At 49.0% G+C, this 24985-nt stretch overlaps 2 protein-coding genes across 6 annotated transcripts in view; one reads left to right on the plus strand and one right to left on the minus strand.

The window, feature by feature from the left end:
- Nucleotides 1-3664: 3664 nt before the first annotated feature.
- NCDN (neurochondrin) lies at nt 3665-12618 on the minus strand. The gene is made up of 8 exons (XM_023232262.1): nt 12543-12618; nt 12203-12270; nt 11181-11321; nt 9124-10092; nt 7767-8008; nt 6975-7199; nt 6487-6629; nt 3665-5188 (listed from the first exon to the last, which is right to left on the minus strand). The coding sequence occupies exons 2-8, from the start codon at nt 12233-12235 to the stop codon at nt 4752-4754; spliced, it is 2190 nt and encodes a 729-aa protein (XP_023088030.1). The 5' UTR covers nt 12236-12270; nt 12543-12618; the 3' UTR covers nt 3665-4751.
- Nucleotides 12619-12756: 138 nt separating this feature from the next.
- KIAA0319L (KIAA0319 like) overlaps nt 12757-24985 on the plus strand; it is a 130360-nt gene continuing 118131 nt past the window's right edge. For 2 of the 5 annotated variants that reach the window (XR_002735659.2, XM_023232258.1), the window contains exons 1-2: nt 12995-13216; nt 15896-16065. Coding sequence is in view for 3 of the 5 variants with exons in the window: in XM_023232258.1 (XP_023088026.1) it covers nt 15924-16065 (142 nt within the window). In the remaining 2 variants the exon portion in view is untranslated. Of the gene's footprint in view, nt 12877-12994; nt 13217-15895; nt 16066-24985 lie in introns of those variants that run through there. The other 3 variants (XM_023232260.2, XM_023232259.1, XM_023232261.1) reach the window with 3 other exon arrangements.

Consider the following 24985-nt stretch of genomic DNA (forward strand, 5'->3'; position numbering starts at 1 on the left):
TCCATTTCCAACTCCATTCAGCAACAAGAGTGACTAGACCATGTTACCTCCCTACTGAAAACTTTCCTAGGGCTCCCCATGACCCATCTTCAAGGAAAAAAAGAGTTCAAACATTCTAATGAGCATTCCACACTCTGCAGTTGTGACTAACTTTCTTTTCCTCTTTCAGGAACTGCTTCACAGGATTAAAGGAGAAACAGAAAATGTATCCAGCGCTGTGCTTGGTGCATGGCAGGTAATCAATTAATGCTTATTAAATACTGTAAATGATAAATCAATGGATGATGTTATGAATTCATTGGCCTATTAAGGGATCCTTTAGGAAGGCTCTACGTGAACATAATCCTGGGTATCTACACATAGGGCCTGGGTATAATCTGAAGAGCTCATCTGATAAATGAGTGATTTTGATTATGGCTACTGGGGAGAGGGATGTTCTCCATGGTTTGCTGCTGCTTTGAGGCTCCCTAAAACGTCACAGTCCCATGATTTCAGACTCTGGGAACCACTTGTTTCAGCGCCAAGGGACTCCTCACTTTCTGAGGCATGGAGGTGGAGGTTTCTGGTTGTCTGCTCCCTGGGACACATGCACACATGTGGAGGCCTGGCGTGCAGTGGGTACACATGCAGACAGCCTTGGGAACATGGGGCACACAACTTGCACAGAGACATTCATGGGAAACACAAGTACACATGGGGCAGAGGACACATATTGACAAGCACACATAGGAACATGGGACATATATTGACATAGGGTTGCATGCTCAAACATACGTGGACTCCCATTTTTCACACTTGGCATACTGCTCTTCTCCAAGGCTCCCTCTCTTTTCAAAACGTGAGCTTGCATTTGGATTTTATGTTAAGAAAAAACTCCGATCTGCCTCCTTTATTGTTGACACAGCCACCCTCATCCTCCCAGCCTTTGATCACCTCCTGCTCCAGGCCAGGCTGAGTGTTTGCAGGTTGGGGAAATCTGGCACGAGGAGATGCCAAGGCGCCACCTCGTGGTTAGATCTCACAACTGCAGCTCAGATCTCCCTTTTCCCCGCTCCGCTGAAATACCAAGAGCAAGCCAGAACTCTGACCATACCTCATTTAAGCACAGAACTCTGTCTGCCTTGCATTAGGAAGCTTTTCAGGGTTTGGCTTCTCCACTGTGGGAGGGACAGCACCCTGACAGTAGGGACCATGGGTGGCTGTCACTTTCTTTGGGACCTTTCTCTTCTCTTTTCACTTCCCCAGATGATCTCAGTCCCTCCCATGACTTTAGGGACCCTCTATACTGACAGCTCCCAAATCTGTCACTCGCCCAGACTCTCTCTGAGCTCCAGACCATAGAAAGCAACTACCCATTGGATATTCCATGAGCAGCACAAATTCGCCATTTACCAAGCTGAGTTGTGTGTGGTATGCACAAATCTATTTCTGTCCCAGTGTTCCCAGTGACAGTGAATGTCCCATTATCCACTCAGTCTCCCAGATCAGGAAGCTGGGAGTCATCCTTGGTTCTACCCGCCCTTTTCTTTACCCCTCTTCACTTCCAATTAATCACCAAGGCCTGTCAACTACTACCTACATCTTCTCCAACCTCATTGCCACTGGCTTAGTTCAGACTTAGCACCTCCTCTCTGAGCTCCCTGGCTCAGCCATTCCTCTTGCAGTGCATCATCTTCCCAAAATGCAAACGGGATCACATTCAATCTGCTAACAAATCTGCAGTCTGGCCGGGGATGGTGGCTCATGCCTACAATCCCAGCACGTTGGGAGGCTGAGGCAGAAGGATTGCTCGAGGCCATGAGTTTCGAGATCGGGCTGGGCAACAGAGCGAGACCCTGTTTCTAGAAACAAAACAAAACAAAACAAAACAAAACAAAACAAAACTGCAGTTTGATCTCTCAGCATGATTCCATGTCTAAGCTTCTGAGCACAGCATAGTAGGATCTGGTCCATGCCTGCTGCTTCAACCTCATCTTCCACCGCTCCACATTTCACACTCTATACACCGCGGACTGAAAAACTACTCGCAGTTCTCAAGCTTGCATGCCTTCGTACCTGCTGTTCCTTTTCGTGTCTGCCCGGCAAGCCCCTCCCCACCCTGAAGTCTCAGAGTACATAGTTGCTGTAAGCTTTCCTGTATTGTTTGGCCAGTCTGAGGGGCTCTCATGCTCCAGTCACACTGTGTTTGTACCTACATGGAAGCCACTGCTTACACTTTTTTTTTTTTTTTTTTGAGACGGGATCTCACCCTATCTTCCAGGCTGGAATGCAGTGGTGTGATCATAGCTCACTATAACCTCAAACCCCTGAGCTTGAGATCCTCTTGCCTCAGTCTCGGGAGTGGCAGGGACTATAGGCACAAGGCACCATGCCTGGCTAACTGTTTTTCTTTTGTAGAGATGGGGTCTCACTATGTTGCCCAGGCTGATCTTGAATTCCTGGGCTCAAGTGATCCTCCTACCTCAGACTCCTAAAGTATTGGGATTACAGGTGTTAGCCACCACACCCAGCCTCTATGCCTTTTTCATATTTACCCCAGAGAAGCCATGCTAAGAAGATGGCTTTCAGTACATCCAGTGAATAAATATTCCTGTCTATGCATAGCCAACCACAGGTGGACTCATAGGCTATGCTCAGCACGTGCTTATAGGTTTGAGGGCCTAGGTGGAGAAGTCTGCAGAGGGTGTGGGTCTGGGGTCTGTCTGGCTCCAACCCCACAGCTTTAGCTCAGGACTGGTGAAGTACCCATAGTGAGTACCTGGCTCAGCTCCGGCTGAAGCTCACAGGCCCTCTGGCTTCTCATTTGGCATAGAGGATCAACAGCTGGTAACCCGAAAGCTGCATTTGGCCCGCATGTTTTGCTGGGTCAGTAGTTATTTAATTAAAGACAGTTACTGACATTCAAAAGCTGGGTTTCACATAAAAATTAGGATTTCTGGGCCGGGCGCAGTGGCTCTCACCCGTAATCCCAGCACTTTGGGAGGCTGAGGCAGGTGGATCATAAGGTCAGGAGTTCAAAACCAGCCTGGCCAAGATGGTGAAACCCCATCTGTACTAAAAATACAAAAATTAGCTGGGCACAGTGGCAGCTGCCTGTAATCCCAGCTACTCGGGAGGCTGAGGCAGGAGAATTGCTTGAACCCAGGCGGCAGAGGTTGCAGTGAGCCAAGATCGTGCCACTGCACTTCAGCCTGGGAGACAGAGTGAGACGCCATCTCAATTAAAAAAAAAAAAAAAATAGGATTTCTGACTCCTTTAAAAACGGGAGGATATGGCAGGGCCACTTGGCAGCAAGCCAGTGACATAGAGGGTGGTACAGTGCTTCATCTGTACTTGAGAGCACCAGAGCCCCCACGAGGCCTGGCCACGTCAACATGAGTTTGGCAAACTGCTATACAAGTGAAAGATGTGGGCTGGGGATTTGGACGGCCTGTGTAGAGTCCTGGCTCTGGCACCGACTAGTGGCAACACCTTGAGCCAATCACTTACCCACGCCAAAGTTGCTCTGTCTGTAAAATCAGAACCCTTCAGAAGATTCTTAGAAGGGCTGAATGAGGTAAGACTCGTGATGTGTTTAGCAGGGCGTGTGTTCAGCACCTGGTAGCTGTGAACTGATGGAGCCTGGAAGGGAGAGGGCAGGTGCAGGGCAGACCACGCAGGAGGCTTCTCATCACCAATGAACATTTATTGAGTGTCCACATGTGCACAGCTTTGAACTTGATGATCACAGAACGCACTGGGGGAGGGAAGGGGGGAGGGAAGGAAGGGATCAAGTGTGTGTAGGGGGGTCCCCCTGGGTTCATAAGAAAGGTAGTCCCTGCTGGAGCCGCCAGTCGCGTCTCTGCAGAGAGGAGTCATAGCAGGGGTGGGAGTTAAAGCCAGGCACCACGGTGGCAGTGGGGTGCAATCACTGGGGAAACATGCGGATTCTGGGAAGTGTCCCTCCTATTCCTGGCTCCAGCCAGGCGAGATGGCACGAGGGGGACAGGAATCAGATGCTCAGGTGTCAAAGCAGGGATAAGGACAGGCAAAATAAATAACCCCCCAACCCCCATCGTCACTCTGCTGCAACACGACACAAAGGTTTAAAGATCTGGGCCCAAGGACCCCTGGGTCCCTTCAAGCAAGCTCTGGTGGAAAGAGGTTTCCCCACCCCCCACCAGGCCTGTCTGCCCCAGGTTGCCCTAGAATGGGGGCAGTTCAGACCCTGGGTCACTGAAGTTGATAGGAAGAACTGTGATGTCAATGGCCTAAGCCTGCTGTCTGCCCAGAGGAGCCAAGGGCAAGAGCCAAAGGGCCAATTTAAAGGACGTGGACCTGGGGGGCCAGAGGAGGCACCACAGCCGAGGGGAGCCCACGCCCTGGCCGGCAGGGCACATGGGCTGAGGCAGTCTGCTCCTGCCAGCCCTGTCCTACCTTGGAGCCTCCCTCCTGCAGGGGAGCCAGACATCGGGCACAATGACACCTAGTGCCCCCCTCCCTGGGGGCTGCTCCAACCTTCCCCGGCCTGGCGGGGACAACCACGTTGATTTCCAAGCCGATCCCTGCCCCCATGGGGGCCTGAGGGGCGGAACGCAGTTCCTTACACTTGAGGGTGGGCACCATGCCCTTGCCCTCAGAAAAGCCAGAAAGCTGGGGTGTTTTAGGGGGGAGGTCTGGGGAGGGGGGGGCCAGTTTGGGGGCTTCAGGGAAGATGCCTCCTCCCTCCTTCCCTCGCTGCCCAACCCCGGGTCTGCCCCGGTGGACACCCCTCAGGGCTCTGATAGGCACTGCTCCAAGGCGGCCATGCGGTAGTGGCTGGCCGTCTCCTCACCCGCCTGCAGCCTCATGGCCTCCCGGCACAGCCGGTTGGCCCGCGCCAACTCCACCAGGACACCCTGATAGGCGGCCACCATCTCGGGCTTGACAGAGTTGGGGCTGACACTGCCTAGCAGCTGGAGCAGCTCCTGGGGCCAGCGGGAGCGCAGGGCAGCAGGGGCCAGCCAGGGCAGCAGCGGCACACAGCCGGTGAAGGCCTGCATGCCCAGGAACCAGAGCTCCTGCAGGTCAGCCCAGATGCCCTCATACTCAGGGGACAGGGCTAGCACTGCCTGGTCTGAGCCCGGGGTGGCCCGCGCCACGTGGGACTGCGATAGGAAGAGGATGGCAGCTGCGAAGAACCCTCGGGATGCTGGCGTTCCCTGAAGAGCTGCAAGGTACAGAGGGAGCAGGGCATGAATCAGACAGGCCAGCTGCTGTGCCAGACCCTTCCCTAGCCCTCTGTGTGGACACATACAGGAGCCAGGGCACAGCCTGGAATCAGACTGCCTGCGTTCAAAACCTGCCTCAGATGCTCACTGTGTGACCTTGGGTAATTAACCTTTCTGGGTCTCCTGTAACATGGGCCAATAGTGCTCATCTTAGAAATTTGTTGTGAGAATTAAATGTGATCATCTTGGTACACTCAACCACCAAGACCTCTACTGGCGCAGGAGGTGGGGGTGAGCCACAGGGTCAGATGGGAGAGCGAGCCCCTCAGGGATCTGGACACAGAGTTCAGACTCAGGTTAAAGGGGTTGCACCCGTTTGATCCTTGGGCCAGAAGAGGGCGCCATAGAGGAACATGAGCAAGTGACCCTGCTTTGCTTACGGGCTGTTCAGGGGGTGACCCTGACACTGCAGGTGCTCTTCAGGAAGCTGTCAGCCTAACCTGGTGGTATTTGAGGGTGAGCCAGAACTGGGACCATGAAATTAGGGGCTGTGGAGATGCAGGCTGGGACTGAGAGTGCAGAGTGGGCTCCTGGTATACAGGGATGTGCGCCCCTTCCCATGGCTGGGTACCCTGCTGGGATCCCCACCAAAGGAACACAGAGGCAGTCGAGGGTATGGGCACGTTACACCCTGTTCCCAGGCATCTGCTCAGCTCCTCCAACCTGACAGATGGGGCACAGGGAACAGGCAGGGACAGAGGGACCCAAGCAGACACCCACGGCCAAAGTGGGAGACACAGAGGGCTGTCAGGGGCTGGAGGGGACGTCCCTCCCCCTGCAAACAGCCAGAGTGAGGCAGAGCTAGGGAGAAGGTGTGCACAGAGGGACACCAAGTGCTGACGCCTGTCACTGACGGGGGTGAGGTGCCGAGCAGAGCAGAGAAAAACATCAATGGAAGGAAGTCAGGTTTCTGACTCAAGGCCTGGGTGGGGGCGGCTCCACCTTAAAAACACTGGATTCAGATTCCTCTGGCTGCCAGGGATTCCAGGTGCCTATGCCTGTGCCTGTGAGCAGGTCTGTACTTAACACCCACCAGACCTTGCCTTAAAAGTCTTCAGAAGAAAGAGAATGTTAGCATTTTGGGAAGAACGGTGGGGGTGGGGGATGGAGATACACTGCAAAGATTTCCTCTTGCTTAGAGAATTCTGCAAAACCATCTTCTGAAAATGATGACTTTTGCCCCAAACACAGGAGGTCCACCCAGGTATTCCATTAGGACTGGATCCCCAGTTCTTACCTGGAGAGGTGCTAAGGAGCCGGGCCATGAGAAGCCCCAGGGTGGCCACGTTAGCAGCCAGAAGCAGCCTTCCCTGTTGCTGCACTAGTGCCGGTAGCGATGTCATCAGGGTGTTCATAAGAGATGTGAAGCAGGCATCACGCCTGGAAAAGAAAGCGGGGAAGGATGGAGGTAGGTGGGGGTCTAGTACAGCCAAATCAAGTCCTTGGCAAGAAATTAGGCAGCAGGGTGAAGAATTAACTTTGGGCCCCAAACGTAGCATCTGGGGGGCAGAGATTGGAGCAGGCAGACATGCTGAGATAGTACCTGGGGGTTCCAGATATGCCGAATCCTTGTGTGGGGCTGGCTATGCCTACTCTGAGACCCCCATTCTAGCACTAACAAATCCACAGGCATGGGGGGCAAAGTAGGAGACTGAGAATTGAGGCAACTGGGCAGCCCCCTTTGCCTCCTCCGGCCTCCTCCCCCACCTCTCCCGAGCCCCTCACTTGATCAGCCCCGGTGCGGTGACCACGAGGTTGAGGAAGATGTGGCAGCAGGTCTGGAGGCCAATCTCCACGCTGTCGGGCAGCACCGAGGTGTCGTGGCCAGGGGACGTGAGCTCCCACTGCTGCAGGAAATACTTGCACAGAAGCGAGGGGGCACCTTCCTTGATCAGGATCTCCCGGGGCCCATCTTCGACGGTCAGGTGGCACCAGCCAGGCAGGAGGAGCCTGGGGATGTGGAAGGGACAGATGTGTGTGGGGTTGGGAGAGGTAAAGCACAGAGATTCCCTTTTTAGGGAAATCTTGCCTAAGAGAAATGGAAGTAGGGGAGAAAGACACATCCTCGCAGGTACCACAGAAAATGCACAAGCTTCAGAGTCACACAACCCAGGACCGAACTTGGCCTCTGCCACAAAGTGTGACTGTGGGCAAGTGACTTTAATCTCTATGAGCCTCAGTTTCCTAATCTTTCATATGTGAACGAGACTTCTGTTAGATTTACCATGTGGACCAAATGAGATCATTTTGGTAAAGGGTATAGCAAAATACCTGGCTCGTAGTAGGTGCTCAATAAGTATAAGTTCTCTTTTAACTGAGAAATCTGGGGTTGGCAAGTGACACCTGGCAGCCGAGGAGTCCTGTGGGAACAAGCCCCCCAAAACAGAAATAACCCTAAGGGAAATCTCATGGCCCAATCAGGAAGCCTGGCACAACTCAGCTTGTGGGGAGGGGTGTCCTTGTATTACGCTTTTCTGCAGAATGATCTAGCTGGACAGACTGTAACTACAGACTCACCGGAGAGCGTCTCCTGGCCAGGTGGGCCCTGGGGTGGTGGGGGAGATGGCCAGGTTGGCCACCTGCTGGGAAAGGTCATTGGCCTCCTCGGCCTCCTCGTAGAGGGTCTTGGCATAGCGGACGAGGAAGGGCAGCAGCTGGCACACCTCCTTACGCAAGGATGAGGTCTCCTCGGCCAGCCAGGCACCCAGGATCCGCACCGAGGCAAACACAAAGGGCTCCTTCTGCTTCTCTGACCCCACCTGTTGCCACAGGACCCCCTTGAGATGGAGCAGGATCAGAGACCCTCCCTGCCTTGCCAGAGGCCAGCCAGCTAGAAATAATACAATTGGAAGGGAATTCTGGCCTGTGAGCCTTTCAAAGGCAGGCCCCAACCCTTATTCTGTCCCATGAACCCAGCACTTAGCATGTGGTAGGGACACACATGACGGCCTGGCACAGAGTGAGCCAGGCCCTCCATGCACGTCTGCTGAGTGAACTGGGCCTGAGTAAATTGAGTGACATGTCCCCGTACTCACTGAGGCTCCAGTCACATCTCCCTATCTCCCTACCTCTGAAGTGTCTCAAGGCTAGAAGGAAATTCACAGGTCAAAAGCTAAGTTAAACGCCCTTTACAGCAGCTCTGACCTACGGCGGGAGGGCAGGTTCCTGGCTACCGTGTAACTGCTCCCAATGGTGGGAATGAGGGGATGCTCTCTTTTGGGCTAAGTCAGAAAAAAGACATGAGCTTAGTGTGGTGCATGGAATATATGGCTGGTGAGCTCGGTGGCTGGAGCAGGCCATTCAAGATACCAGAGTCATGAGTGAATCCCTATGGGACAGGACAGCTGGCCTCTCAGGCAGGGAGGGAGGAGGGGATGCAGGGGATGCAGGGGATGCAGGGGAGGCAGGCGAACTGATCTAGCCGGACCTCTACAGAGGCCAGGAACCAGGCAGCCCTGCTTCTCTTCCCTGCACCACTAGAAGTTCGGGTGTGTGCGTGTATAGAACAATGCTATGGAGTGAGCAGAACAGACTGCTTCAATCTTGTGTGCATGTGTTGGGGAGAGGTGTGTGGCGTGTAGTGTGTGTGTATCGGGGGGAGCGTTTGAGTGGGAGGTTACTGTGTTGTGCGTGTGTGCGTGTGTGTGTGTACTGTGATGTGAGTGCACATATGGTGTGTGGTATGGTGCTTGTGTGGAGGGAGGGAGAGAGGGAGGTTGGGCCGCACGCTACTCCCTGGAGTGCTGGCTACAGGATCAGCTTGTGTGGACATGCAGCTTCGCTGTCTCCCCATTATTCTCCTCCCTCTTGCCTCCCAGCTCCAGCACTGGCTCCCCCGATACTGGGCCCCCTCTGCGGGTCACTGCACCCTCACCTGCAGCAGGTAGTGGATAACAGCCCCTATGGCCTCCTTCATGACGCTCACGAGCTGCACCTTCTGTGGCTCCTTAAGCAGTGACTGCTCACAGCGAGTGCATTCCTGGATCCCCAACTCCATGAGGGCATAGCAGGCGGTCACCACATCCTCTTTCACCTCCGTGCCCGTCTCCTCCAGTGCCAGCCGCACTTCCACGCACGCCAGATTCACCAGCAGGGCCAGGAACTTGCTCCCGGAGCTGCCCGCCGGGATCCAGTCGGAGCCGCAGGCGTGTGCCAGGCGGGCTGCCAGCTTCAGTGCAGGGTTGCGCTGCCAGGAGCTCAGCTTGCTTCCCAGGATGCGTGCCAGCCCGGCCTGCAGATCCCGGTAGCATTCAGGGGGCACGGTCGTCGGGGGCAAAAAGAGGGGCAGCAGCTGGCAGAGCTCAAACTTGCTGGCATCCTCAGCTTTCTGGAAATCCTCACTGAGGCCCCGCAACACGGCCAGCAGATCGGGCTCCGCCTCCTTCCAGCACTGTGTCTCGGCAGCAGCCAGCAGCCCCACCAGGAGTGCCAGGGCCTGGTCAAAGCCATAGCCATGCCCCAGGTATGCCTGGCATAGGGCAGACACGGTGCCACCAGCAATGAGGTGCCGAGGCCCTCTGGGGGTGCCTGCTACAGCCGTCAGGCACTGGTAGGTGTCATCAATCATGGAGCGGCGGGCAGCATCGTCCGGGTCCCCCCGGGCTGTGAGGAAGGTGCTAAGAATGGGAATCTTGTTCAGGACTTGGGGATGGGCGGCCAGTTCGGGGTCACTGCAGAAGCAGGCCAGCAGGGCCACGCCCAAAGCCCGCAGAACATGGTCAGGGCAGCCATCCGGCGCCTCCTTGGTGGTCAGGAGACGATTGGGGAAGGTGAAGCCGACAGCATCGAAGATCCGCCGCCGAGTTTTGGCATCTATGTCACCTGCTTTGACTGCCTTGGTCACCTACAGGGGGTATGTGCTATCATCAGGATAAAAGGAAGAAGTGGCAAAGACTGTCCCTCTCCTGCACCCCGGGGCACTGAGGACTAACAGGATGAGGTTATGCAACAGGACTCATCTGGAGTCATTTCATCCAGCTCCTTCTTTCTCCTTTGAGGCAGATAAATATGACCTCTGGGATCCCTCTCATCTGTGACTGTCCCATGGAAGTGAGGTCTAGTCTTCCTCAACCATTCATTTGAGCATTTCAACACCTGGCCAGTTGAGAAGTTCTTCCTGATGTCTAAATGCCCACAACCTGGGATGGAAGGGGCTTAGAACTCAGTGTTTAAGATCCCCCAAGGATTTAGGGTCCTTCCTTAATTGCTCCCTCCAGAGAAGTCCCTGATCCATTTCTGCCACCTTCTCCGGGGAAATGGCTCCTGTGTCTCGCCGTTCCGCCTGTCAAAACATTTCCCCTTACATTTCACCTAAACACCTCCTCTGCTGCAGTGTGAGCCCTTGACTCCAGAGCCTTCTCCTTGTTGCCATGGCAAACAAGCAGCGGCTGTACTCCCTCCTCCCTTCACCCCCCACACACAACCCCCCCTTCCTAGCACTGCAGCTTCTGCTCTGCTGTCCCCAGCTTGGGTTCCTCCAAAAAGGCTAAGCCCCGAACTAGCTCCCATTCCTTCACCTACCTACTGCCATCCTGGCCGTCTCCTAGGACCCCTCCCCAGACACTTCCGGCCCTGCTACTCTCTCCAGGCCCAGAACAACCATCCCCAGCCCTCAAGTACTCTGCACTAGTTACTACCTGCTGCTGTTACCCTGTGAGTCAGCTCCCATCTGCTCTGGGACGCCCCAGAAAACAGACCCAGGCAGCCTCCTCCAAGGCCCCTAGTGCCACAGCCTTATTCAGTCCCATTTTCCCCTTTGCCCCCATTCTCAGGGGGAGCAAGAAAGAGCACAAAGGTAGGGGTCTTGGGCCTTTTTGGTGCCTCCAGGGTTGCTAGCACTACTTATATATCCTTGGGGACTCACTGACCCCATTCCTTGGGGGCCCAACCACCCAGCCCTTCCCACCTCCCAATTTTTAGCCAGTTCCTTACTAGCAGCAGGGCTGCAAACTGCTCGCTGTCATTCTTGGCCTCACGGAGGGCTCCCAGGTAGCGCTCCAGGGTGGGGTTTCGGCCCTCTGCCTGGTTCAGAGCTGGTTCGCAATCCGAGGCCATGATGCCCGCCTTGCCCAACTGTGAACACAAGAGGGACTGAGCATCCCTCTGCAGAGGAGGGACGGGGGTGGGGTGGGGGTGAGAGTGGAGGATGGAGGGAGGGAGGGATTAGCACAGAGGGAGGGGAGGAGAGGATCTGGAGGGATGGGCTCCTCAGGACTGACCTCCCCTGGGGAAGCCCCTTGAAGGGGCTGGATCAGCAAACCCTTAGGGATAAAGAAGGGACCCTGGTCCAAGGTCACCTCCAGAAAGCGGGAAAGAAGGACCATGCATGCTGCTGCTCAGCTGGACAGCTCTCCTCACCAGTCTCCTGGGGGTGGGCGGGGGCTGGCCCCACTGCTCAGCTGTCCCCCTGGCACCAGAGGCTGGGTTTTATCTCCCTCCACAGGGACACAGAGGGAGTGAGTGGTGAGGACAGACAGGGAGGAATGGAGACATACATGGTTGAAGTTCGATTATCCGGACTCAGGCTGACATGGGAGAAAAGGACAACCTAGGCTTCCTTTCCCCTCCCTTCTTCAGAGGCAGAGATACGCTTCAGAAGTGAGAATACAAGGTGCTCACCAGGGAAGGCTTGGAGGCCCCTCTGGGGACCCCACCCCTCCAGCCAGGGCTCTCAGTCGCCCCCGCAGGCTCCTTGCCTCCTCTCCTTTCCCTCCCTCGGGTAGAGGCTGCAGCAGCAGCGGCAGCAGCGGCAGCAGCAGAATTAACCCCTTGCGCTCCCTCTTCTCGCCCTCCCCGTCCCGCTACCAGCCTGTGGATGCCGGCAGGGGCTGGAGAAGCAAGAGGGGGTCCCGGATAGTTCCCAGGACAACGGAGAATCCAAAAGCCGGATAATCGAAGCGGGGCTGCTGAGATGGGGAGATGAGAAAGGGAGCAGGGTTCCTGGCGGTCACCACCTGTCCCGCCGCAGCCAGGTCACAACACGACATTGATGAAGTCACGACAGGGCGGCGATGAGATCACACTTCACGATGGCGCGGTGATGTCACGGAGAGATCACGTCAAAATCACGACATGGGAGACAGCCCCCAAAGATGACAGGGCAAATTAAAAAAAAAAAAGATATATATTGAAAAGGGCTGTGACAAAATGGAGTCTCGACAGAGCACGATGGTGTCGCGATATGGCGCGATGGAGTCGCGATAGGGTCCCCGGGGTGTGTCGGCATCGATCAGCGCCGGCTCGGAGAGGCCCCGGCTGGGATGCAGGGGAGGGCCCGAAGGGGGCTGAGCTCACCAGGCTGCGGCCCCGAGCGGCGAAGTCTTCTCCCAGCGCGATGCTCCGGGAGCCTCGGGCCGCTGCTCACGCCGCGTTGCCCACTCCTGGCTCCAGGCTGCTGCAGCTCCACCCCCACCCCCGCATCGCTCTCCACCAATCCACGGCTGCTTCACTCCGCGCTCTGGCCAATGACAAGTCAGGGCTCTAAGCCGTAGGGGGTGCCGCCGTTGCCGCCATCTTGCTTGTGGGTATTGCCCGAGTCTGGGGCCTGGGGCTCGCGCCAAGGAGGCAAGGTGCAGACTGCCTCTGGAAAGCGGGCGGCAAGAGGCTGGGGGCCCCGATTCCTTCGCTTGTGCGTAGTTTTACCCGCCTAGCACTGCCCCTCCTCCCCCTTGGGCTCGCGGCCGGCATTGCGCTTCCCGGGGGAGGGGCGGGAGGGCTTGGTTAGCACGGAGAGTGTGTTTCCGGGTCGGTCCCGAGGAGGTGGGAGGAGGCGGCGTTTCCGGCCGCCGTCGCTGTCCAGGGAGGCTGAGGCGAGAGGTAGCTGTCCGGGTGGGGAGCCCGCACTACCTTCTTCCTCTTCCTCCTCCTCCGGGTGAGGGGAGCGAAGGTTGGGGTTCCCCGAGCCCATGGACCAGGAGGAGGCGGAGGCCGCCGAGAGCCGGGGCCGCGCTATGTGGCCCTGAGCCCCGGTAGGTTGCCGGGGGCGGCTGGCTGCCAGGCCGAGGACCATGGGCTCAGGGGAGGGGCAAGCGGGACGGGCGATGCCAGCGGGTGCGCTGGCCGGATGTTGGGTCCGGAGGTGGCGCCCCTGGCTCGGCCAGGGCAGCCAGCTGCTTCTGGCCTTGGGGGTGCGCAGCTTGGGTCCCAGGCTGAACCCCGCCTCTCTCGGGCCCGGGCCTAGTCATGCAGCTCCCTCCATCCCCTGACAGCCAGGCAGACAGCCAGGGTTCGGGACGCTGCCGTCCTTCTTCCACCTTCGACCTCTGCAGCCTAGCCTTTAGTTGCTGTCTCTGATCTTTGGTCTCCCCACAGAGATAGAAAGTTGATGCAGAATAAAGAGGGGATGGGGTTGAGCACGATGTGTCCATTATAATGTGAAACCTGCCTCATCCAGGATTTTGAAAATTATGCCCTACAGAGGGTCCTGTAGTGGCTGCAGTGAGCACAAAGGTGAAATGAAGGAAGTCAAAATTGATAACCTCTGGCGGGATTCCAGGAACGCTTTGGCTTCTGGTGTCATAGTGGTTGTGTCCAACTGACAGTAGTTGCAGTTAGTGAAGAACATTAGCTGACTCTCCTTGTGCTCTCGTCTGTGATTAACAGACCGAAAACTAGGAACAAATTGAAAAGACGACCTCCCAGAACAATCTGTTCATTTTTCCAGCTATTTGGAAAACAATGTCTGCAAATATAAGCAAAGCTATTCATGGCAGCCTGTTCTGTAACTTTCCCAAATATCTGAGACTTTTTAAAAAAGAGCTTTATTCTCGATTACTCATACCAACTGAATAGGCTATTTCAGACGTGCTCCGTCGTTGTTCAAACATATCTTATCGCTGTGTACATAAATGGAGTTCCACGTATGTAGTTGACAGACTGAACTATGATACGTCCCCCATCAACCTGAAGTATTAAGTAAACATTACCCCCTGCTCTGTCTGAACAGCTGCTGCAACAGAGAGTGCTTTTATTTTGGGTGTACTTGTAACGCCCTAAATGCCAGAACTATTGTGAGCTTTTCTAGATTTTCATTTGTCAAGTATTGTGGGGGTGTGTGTTCTCTCCCTGGGTTGTTACCCTTTGATTCAATAACAAACAATTTGGATCTTGGTGACGTGTTGTTGTTCTTGCCTTTGGTCAGCAAGCCTTTAACTGGACCCTAGCAGTGATTTGTGCTCTTAGGCAATTACAGGTTTCAGAGGAATGACTGGTTAGGAGTTCAAATGAAATTAACTCTGCCTTTCTCTTATGCAGGATTTGTTAGACATTGCACTTCTAATCAGATTGTTAGTCCAATGGTGTTTATTACTCCATTTTTCAAAAGCTATTCATTTCTTTTCTGCTTCTCCCACCTACCTGTCAGGCTATTGATGACAGCTGTTGAGTCACCTTGAGTTTTAAATCCTTTTGTGGTAGGCAGAAATGTGTTGGGTAAGATTCATACACACACATACACACACACATGCATACTCACTCGTTCCGTCTTGGGAGGCTAGAGAAGTTGCTGGATGTACTTTCTAACTTAGGCTCCATTTCATAATCTCTTGAACATGTCTCTGGCCCACACACCTCCTTTCTGCCCCCTGCTCCCTGAAATACAACTACAAAACAACTAGAAGTAGGAATGGATGGAAGTGAATGAGAACGATGAAGTCCTTCAGGTGCGTGTGGTTCTGCGAAAGCGTTTTCTTGGGTGGGCTGCACCTTAGTTTTGCAGCTGTGTGTATGTCTGTGTCCGTTTCCTGGTATTAGTCAGCATTGGTATCCAGCCCAGGCAATGCTGATCTCCCTGTATGCTGGCCATGGATAGGAATTAGGGGTTGCCAGCCTGTCATTTGCTGGATGTAGATGACACATACATAGTTGGACAGAAGTTTTTGAATTGCTTCTTCAGAACTCAGTCAACCCTCATAATGTTGCCAGTATTTACCTACTAATTTAGACAATATAGCAAAGCTTTATAAGAGGGAAGAAATTTATGGTAAATGAGTTTTTCTGCTGGAAGAGACCTAAATCATCCAGCCCCTAGATTCTGGTGTAGCCAGCATAGTGCCTGACATAAATATTTGTTGAATGCAGGGATTGGGGTGGATAGCATTGAGGTGTAAATTGAATAGATTTTCATGATAATAGTGGTGGGCGGGGACAGTAGCAGACTGGAGAGTGCATGCCCTGCCTAAAGACATTTGCGTTCAGAAATTTTTAAAAATACTGGGCCAGACATAATCCTCAGGTTACTTTACCTCTGAGGGTGCAACCTCTTCTCCTCAAAAGTAAGAAAGTGTGTTTGGTCAAAGTCACAAAGCTGTTAGTAACAGAACTGCAACTAAAACTCAGATCTTCTTGTCTGTGGGCTGTTGCTCTTTCCATTTTACCACATAGGTGATTTACTGTTAGATTAAAAAAAAAAGGAATATAAAGTTTCAGTTTTCAGTGGATTCATTTCACATCCCTTGCTGTGTTGTTATTGTGCTAATTATAGGCTACCTCAAAGCCCAAGTTTAAAATTTACAGGCAGGGTTGAGCCATTAAAGGCAAACTTGAAATTTTTCTTTCCCCTAATCTGTCACATTCTCTAGCATTCCACATTTCCAGGAATTAATTATTAATTACTTGGCATGTAATTTCTTCTCTTTCTGTCCTTCTAGTGTACTGGTTCTGCCTGTCTGGAAGGCCATGGAGAAGCGGCTGGGAGTCAAGCCAAGTCCTGCTTCCTGGATTTTATCAGGATATTATTGGCAGACATCTGTGAAGTGGTTGAGAAGCCTGTACCTGTTTTATACTTGCTTTTGCTTCAGTGTTCTGTGGTTGTCAACAGGTACCATTTTCTTTATAGATTTAAGATTTTTTTTTTTTAAGAAAAGAGCACTTCTTGTGAGTCCCTCAGTTCATTTTAAGGACTATTAGGAGACAGAAAAGCAATCTGCTAATTGACAGAAATGGTCATCCTTTTGGTGAATACTCAGTCTGTTGAGTTTATTTATTTGTTTTGTTTTGGAACCAGAATTTGAACTGGATTATTTTTCATAAGGGAGAATTGGCACAACCGTTTTAAGACTTGATAAAAGTTTATTGAAAACAAAAAGGTTTCAAAGTTGGACAGATCTGGGCCCTGGAACTGGATATTTCTACCTAATGAGTGTAAAACCTTGAGCAAATTACCTGTTATCTTTGAGGAAGGATCATATCTACCTCATAGTTTGATTTGAGGGATAGTATAATTAAAGCGTGTAGCACAGCACTCAACATGGGTGCTTAGTCTTGCTATTGCCCTGGCTGGCCTTGAACTTCCTTTCCTTTCCTAAAGGAATCTACACTTATGGGAAAAATGCATTCCTTACTTTTTCCATAGAAAGGGGCTGTGTTGATAGATTTTGTAGACTATGTTTTCCTCCTAGAGGTTATTTCACCAGGGTAAAGCCTCTTGCCAGGAATCAGTGCCAAGAAGACTAAATTTCAAAGGAGAAAGCTAGCTAGCTAGCCTCCTTCCTCCCTCCCTCCCTTCCTTCCTTCCTTCCTTCCTTCCTTCCTTTCTTTCTTTCCTTCTTTCTTTCTTTCTTTCTTTCTTTTGTTGATATTATTGCTTTCATAGTATGAGTGTGAGAAAACAGCAGTTTGAGAAAGATTTCTGAGTATGCTGCCATTCTGGCCAGTGACCAAAAACCTTTTGCTGTAGTGACCACTGTCTGGGATAACTAATCAGCCATTTCCCCTTATAATTACAAAGATTTCTGTTGCTTTCCTAAGGGAGTTGGTGGTCATGATTTTGAAACCGTAGTAATTATTGTATTTAGCAATTTCAGTAACATTAGCTTTGGGGTTTTTGTTGTCTTGCAGTGGTGGTTGATGATTACATAATTGTAGCAGTGGAAGTTGCACTTGACAGAAAGCTGATCTACATGTTTTCTTTTTGTTTTTTGTTTTTACCCCAGATGATGCTTTGCTGGGACAGCTGACTATTTCAGGTCAACATTTTATATAAGATCGTTAGAATTAAATAAGGAATTGATTTAGCACCATCAGAGTAGGGAGAAAATCACTTTTTTTTAAAAAAAGAGATGGGTTCTTGTTGCCCAGGCTGGAGTACAATGGTGCGACCATAGCTGCCTGCAGCCTCAAACTCCTGGGCTCAAGCTGTCCTCTTGCCTCAGCTTCCAGGCATGAGCTAGTATGCCTGGCTAATTTATTTTTATTTTTATTTTTGAGACAGTGTCACTCCGTCACCTAGGCTGGAGTGCAGTGGCACAATCTCGGCTCACTGCAAACTCTGCCTCCCGGGTTCAAGCAATTCTCCTGCCTCAGCCTCCCGAGTAGCTGGAATTACAGGCGCCTACTACCACACCCAGCTAATTTTTATATTTTATAATTTTTATATTTTAGTAGAGATAGGGTTTTGCCATGTTGGCCATGCTGGTCTCAAACTCCTGACCTTAAGTGATCTGCATGCCTTTACTTCCCAAAGTGCTGAGATTACAGACGTGAGCCACTGCACCCATCTGCCTGGCTAATTTTTACATTTTTTTTAGAGATGGGGGTCTTGCTATTTTGCCCAGGTTGGTCTTGAACTCCTGGCTTCAGTCGATCCTGCAACCTTGGCCTACTGGATAGCTGGGATTGCAGGCACCAACCACCATGCCTGGTGTAAATTTACATTTTTTGAAGCACACCTACCACATACCAGACTCCTAATTATAAACATTACATACCTTATCTCATTTAATCTTCATGATAACCCTAAAACAGATCGTTTTCTTCTCGTTTTATAGATAAGGAAATTGAGGCCTAGAGAGGCAAAATGACTTGACCAAGGTTACATAGCAAGAACATGATGGAGCTAGGATTCTAAACCCAGGTTTGTCCACTGTAGAGCTCATACCCTTTCTCTTCTGGTACTCTGCCTTCCGACCACAGGTGATGTTTTTGAGGACCAAAGGCAATTTTTTTTTTTTTGAAATGGAATCTTACTCTGCTGCCAGGCTGGAGTACAGTGGAGCTGTCTCTGCTCACTGCAACCTCCACCTCCCAGGTTCAAGTGATTCTCCTGCCTCACCCTCCCGAGTAGCTGGGACTACAGGTGCCCGCCACCACACCCAGCTAACTTTTGTATCTTTAGTAGAGACAGGGTTTCACCATGTTGGCCAGGATGGTCTCCATTTTTTGACCTCATGATCTGCCCGCCTCAGCCTCCCAAAGTGCTGGGATTACAGGCATGAGCCACCATACCCGGCGGCAATTTTTTTTTTTACCAAGTACCGTGGTAAGCAGCTTGTTATTTGAGAGATTCAAAGTACAGAGGATGAAGAAGCAATTCCAAGTCTTTCTGTGCTTTCCAATCTAGCACTTGCTTAAACACAGCATTGTAGGCTCATCGTGCAAGTTTTTAGTAACCTTGAGCTTGATGCTTAAAAACAGCACCCTAATTAAGTATAGAAGTGCAAAGGTGGTGGTGTTAGGAGTAGTTCTAGGGGGGATTAGGTTATGCCAGATCTATTTTAGAAAAATTTGGAGCTTTTACCATGGAAATTAAAAGATCAAGAGCCATGTATGTTCAAATGTGTGTTCACATTGAGGGAACATGCAAGCAACATGTGACAGACATATTTGTTATATACTTTGATTTAATTGGAGCTCCTTCCCATTTTTTTTTTTAAAGGAATATCCTAATAGAAAAAATAAATAGGGCTGGGCGTGTTGGCTCATGCCTGTAATCCCAGCACATTGGGAGGCCGAGGTGGGTGGATCACCTGAGGTTAGGAGTTCAAGACCAGCCTGACCAACATGGTGAAACCCTGTCTCTACTAAAAATACAGAAAATTAGCCAGGCGTGATGGTGTGCACATGTAATCCCAGCTACTTAGGAGGCTGAGGCAGGAGAATTGCTAGAACCCAGGAGGTGGAGGTTACAGTGAGCCATAACCACACCACAGCACTCCAGCCTGGCCAACAGAGCGAGACTCCATCTAAAAAAAAAAAAAAAGAAAAAAAGAAAAAAGAAAAGGCATAAACAGAGTGCCATAAATAAGAAATTAAAATGAGCGTATTTAAAATGTTCATTCTCATTACCAATCAAAACTACAGTTTAAAATGAAATATCCTTTTAAATCTGTCATATTGATGGAGATTAAAGTAAAAATATCTAGTGCTGCCAGGGGGTGATGTGGTTGTCCTCATACAGTGCTGACGAGTTTGAACAGAGAACTTCTTGGAATAAAATATCAAGAGCCCTAAAAGAAATTCATGTTTTTGACTCAATTCTTCATTTAAGAATTTATCTGAAGGATACATTTAGATAGTTGTGAATGAGAGCTCTCATCAACACTCATTTATTCTGTGCTGCAAAATATTGCTAAAACCTGCTTGATTATAGGAGAGTGGTGGAATCTTTGCATCTCCACATGGTGGGATATTATCGAGTCTTAAAATTCATACTTTAAAAGAAAAGCTGGTGTGGTGGCACACGTCTCTAGTCCCAGCTACTCAGGGGGCCAAGATGGGAGGATTGCTTGAGCCTAAGAGTTTGAGACCAGTCAGCAACATAGTGAGGCCCTGTCTCTTTAGAATTAAAAAATGTTTAATAATTGTAAAAAAAAAAAAGTACACGGGAAAATGCTCCTAATATTAAATGATAAAATCAAGTTATGCAACCACATATTCAACATGGTGTCAATTTTGTGAAAAGAAGAAAAAGTTATGTAATAGAAAACAGTCTGAAACAAGAGGTACAACTAAATATTTATGTATTTTTTTGACTAGAGGAATTATTATCTCTTTATATTTTTCTGTGTTTGCCAGGCCTTTGTTTGGTATACTTGTATACCTTTTTATATAAGGGGGAAAACAATCTACTTGAAAAAGCAACAACAAAATAATAACAGCAAAAACCTATTCGTGGGAGCCTGAGTCAGTATTTCTCTACTCATTAGTTTACTCAGTGTTTACCTGAGTGTTTACTTTTTTTCCAGATAAAATACATTCTTGATTCCTGCTGTTATTTAGCTCATGGATTATTTCTGAAAAACTAACCAAATTAAGGCAGCTCTGCAGTTATCCTTCACTCCTGTTTCCCACTTAGGAGTTTGCTCCATCTTTGGTAGAGCCCCAGGCAGCTGTTGACTTATACATGGTGAACTTTTGTATTTCCACTTTTGGGTTCGGTGCCGAGGCCCTACTGTTAGAAAGCATTGATTATTGAAAGCATCGATTACAATTTGATAAAAGATGGTCTATCTATGTTTTCCTTGTGTGCCATTGAATGGCTATTTTTCTGTTTAATTTTATTGTTAAGTGGCTTGAAAAATAGCATTTTGGACCTGGGGATTCTCATCTGGAGACTAATAGGAAGTGATCTCAGGAGTTTGGAAATTCCTACAATAGATTGTCAGCTTCTTGAGAGCAGACATGTTGCTTCTTTTAGTTTTGTTGGGTATTCTTAGCGGGTACCAAGGGCTTGGCACGTAGTAGATGCATAAAATATTTGTTGACTGAATAATAAATTACCAATAAGGGAATTGTTCCTTACAAATTAAGCTTTAACAACAACACAATCAGAGCAGAGGTATGGAAAGGCACTTTAAGGAGACACAATAATTTGGGACCAATTTTGTTGGCACTTTTCCCAAAGCACTTTAAGGAGACACTTTGGGACCAACAAAATTGACTAAAATCTTAACAAATATATTAACACATACAAAGAAAGAATGTATACATCTGAAGAGTTATGTGTGCATGTTTGTGGGGGATGCAAGGACCTAATTGGCCCTAGAAATCTAAAACAAGGAGAATCACACTGAAGTTAATGTCCTTAGGCCCAAAGCTAACAACTGGCTAGGAAAACTTGTACTGACATTTCCCTACCTCTGGGAAGGAGATTATACAGTTAGTTAGTATGTATTTTGAGTACAGAGAAACATTATTCAATTCAGAACATTTTTTGAGAACTTACTAGGAGTCTGCTTCTAGGCTAGGCACCAGGATAATAAAGATTAGTACAGTACAGTCCTTACCCTGGAATAACTACCAGTGGCAGGTGAAAAGGTAGAGGCCAGGTGCATTGGCTTATCCTAGCACTTTGAGAGGCTGAGGCAGGAGGATCACCCGAGGCCAGGAGTTCAAGACCAGCCTGGACAACATAGTTAGACCTCATCTCTACACAAATAAAAAATAAAAATTAGCCGGGTGTGGTGGTGGGCACCTGTAGTCCTAGCTACTCGAGAGGCTGAGATGAGAGGATCACCTGAGCCCAGGAGTTCAAGACTGCAGTGAGCTATGATCATGTCACTGTAGTCCAGTGTGGGGATAGAGGGAGACCCTGTCTCTCAAAAAAAAAAAAAAAAAGGATGCAACGCACAGAGTGCTACTGGAACCATAGGAGAAGCATTTAGCTTGGAGGCAAAGAGGGTACTCGAAGGAGTTCTTTCTAGAGAAGCTGATGCCTGAACAGAGTTGTGAAGGTTGAATTTGAAGGATTCAAAGGGTATTCCCATGCAATGGGAATACAAAAGCAAAGGCACAAAAGTGAAACAGCGTGGTATATAGAAGAAACTCCACAAGCAGTTTAACACTACTGGAATATAAAGAGCAAAGCTGGTTTGGCAGCTCCAGAAGAGGTAGGTGGTGGCTAGGTCACATACGAGATCCTTTGTGACTTAGCATGAAGCTTCATGTTAAGAAGCTTCAGTTTTTTGTTTTTTTTTTTGAGACGGAGTCTCGCTCTGTCGCCCAGGCTGGAGTGCAGTGGCGCGATCTCGGCTCACTGCAAGCTCCGCCTCCCGGGTTCACGCCATTCTCCTGCCTCAGCCTCCTGAGTAGCTGGGACTACAGGCACCTGCCACCGCGCCCGGCTAATTTTTTGTATTTTTAGTAGAGACGGGGTTTCACCGTGGTCTCGATCTCCTGACTTTGTGATCCGCCTGCTTCGGCCTCCCAAAGTGCTGGGATTACAGGCGTGAGCCACCGCGCCCGGCAAGAAGCTTCAGTTTTAATCTTTTTAGGTAGATGGTCTGTAAATTTTTTTCATGATGCACTTTAATCCATTGAAAAATTGAGAGTGTACCCCTGTATATATATTTATACATTATAGCATGTAATTTTGTACTAATAATGTCTTATGTATATGTAAGAGATGCCAAAAACAAAATTTTAAAGGGATCGACCGAAGCAAATATGAAGAAGTCTAATATTTTCCTTTCATGCCCCAGGGATTTGTCTTGTGCACCTCTTAAGGCAAACACTATAATAGTTTAATACTAGTATTAAATATAAAACTGTATTAATACTGTATTAAATATACTATAATACTGGTAAATTTCTGGATAATTTTTACAGTAGTGTAGAAGAATGATAATTGTCGAGATGGAGGTGAATGGAAAAGGCAGGGAGGTCAGGCTTAGAGGTTAGGGTATCCATTAGGATGTTAATCAAACAGTCCAGGAGAAAGTTGATGAGACTCTGTCTTCAAGGAACCTCTCAGTGATTTCACTCAATACGAACAAGTAGAGGTAGTCCTAAAGAGATGGGTAGAATTTAGGTGTTCTGTAGTAAAGAGATTAGAGGAAGTTTTTTTTTTTTTGAGACAGAGTCACAGTCTGTGGCCCAGGCTGGACTGCAGTGGTACGATCTCAGCTCACTGCAACCTCTGCCTCCCGGGTTCAAGCAATTCTTGTGCCCCAGCCTTCTGAGTTGCTGGGACTACAGGGGCGCACCACCACACCTGGCTAAGTTTTGTATTTTTAGTGGAGATGGGGTTTTGCCATGTTGGCCAGGCTGGTGTCAAACTCCTGGCCTTGAGCAATCTACCCACCTTGGCCTCCCAGAGTGCTGGGATTACAGGTGTGAGCCACTGCACCTGGCCAAGAAGTTTTTAAAAATTGAGATATAGCACTGTCTAATTCCAGAACTTTTTCTCACCCCTAGAAGAAGCCCTGTACCCATTAGCAGTCACCCCCTATCCTCTCCTCCCCCAGCTACCAGAAACCACAAATCTGCTTTCTGACTCTATGGATTTGCCTATTCTGGACATTTCATAAGTGGAATCTTACAATATGTGGCCTTTTGCATGTGGCTTATTTCATTTAGCATAATATTTCCAAGGTTCATCCATATCCTAGGAGGTATCAGTACTTGGTTTCTTTTTATGGCTGAATAATATTCTGTTTTACGGATGTGCCACATTTTGTTTATCCATTCATCAGTTGATGGACATTGGGTTTTTTCTACTTTTTGGCTATTATGAACAATGTTGCTCTTAACATTTATGTATACATTTTTGTGTGAACATATGTTTTTAATTTTCTTGGGTATCTGTATATATAGATAAATACATGTATTTATATATAAATAGTGCAATTGCTGGATCATGTATATATATGCATTACATATATATGCAATTCCACTCCACTACATATGTACCAATTACACTATATTAAAATATATATTCTATATATACATTTATATACAATAAATGTATATATAGTGGAATTGCTGGATTATATATAATCATAAATATATAGTATGTGTATATTATATATGTATATATTACATATAAATAGTGGACTTGCTGGATCATATGTATTACATATGATCACATATATTACATATCACATATATTATATATTACACATACATATCACATATGTATATTACATACATATCACATATATATTACATATATATGATCCAGCAATTCCACTATTTATATATAATAGATGTAATAATGTATATATGATCCAGCGGTTCCACTATTTATATATGTATAATTTTATATATAAAATTTCACATATATATTTATATATAGGAGTGGAATTGCTGGATGATATGGTAACTCTTGGTTTAACTTTTTTGAGAAACTGTTTTCTTTTTTTTTTTTTTTTTTTTTTTGAGACAGAGTCTTGCTCTGTCGCCGGGGCTGGAGTGCTGTGGCCGGATCTCAGCTCACTGCAAGCTCCGCCTCCCGGGTTTACGCCATTCTCCTGCCTCAGCCTCCGGAGTAGCTGGGACTACAGGCGCCCGCCACGTCGCCCGGCTAGTTTTTTGTATTTTTAGTAGAGACGGGGTTTCACCGTGTTAGCCAGGATGGTCTCGATCTCCTGACCTCGTGATCCGCCCGTCTCGGCCTCCCAAAGTGCTGGGATTACAGGCTTGAGCCACCGCGCCCGGCCGGAGAAACTGTTTTCTACAGCAGCTGCACCATTTTACATTTCCACCAGTAATGTATGGGGGTTCCAGTTTCTCTGCATCCTTGCCAACACTTGTTATTGTTCATCTTTTTTATTATAGTAGAGAAGGTGTTGAAGGTTAGAAAAATCAAGGAAAGCTTCGTGGAGGAAATGGAACTTGGCTTGGGCCTAATACATATTCAGTTTATAGATGGACAGACTGACACAGTAAGAGACAAGGACTAGGGAAACAACTAGAAGGGTATAGATTTCTCCATTATTTTGTTCATTTGTAAAATTACTTACCCAGTCAATAAATATTTATTGAGGCAGGCACTGTTCTTCGTGAAAGATTGCTGTCCAGTTCCCTGATTTGATCTTTGCAGTCAGTGAAGCTTTCTGAAAGAGTAGACCACATTTGCTGTTTCCATTCTCCCACCTTTGTCTTCTTCTGAATTCAGTAAGGTCTGGCTTCTGCCCAAACCTTGGCTTTTGCCAGGGTAACTATTGATCTTCCTAGTTGGACACCTTTACTTCTTACCTTACTTAACATCTCTGCTGCATTTGACACCTTTGTTTACCGTC

Source organism: Piliocolobus tephrosceles, chromosome 1, assembly GCF_002776525.5.
Source record: "Piliocolobus tephrosceles isolate RC106 chromosome 1, ASM277652v3, whole genome shotgun sequence".
NCBI classification, from domain to species: Eukaryota; Metazoa; Chordata; class Mammalia; order Primates; family Cercopithecidae; genus Piliocolobus; species Piliocolobus tephrosceles.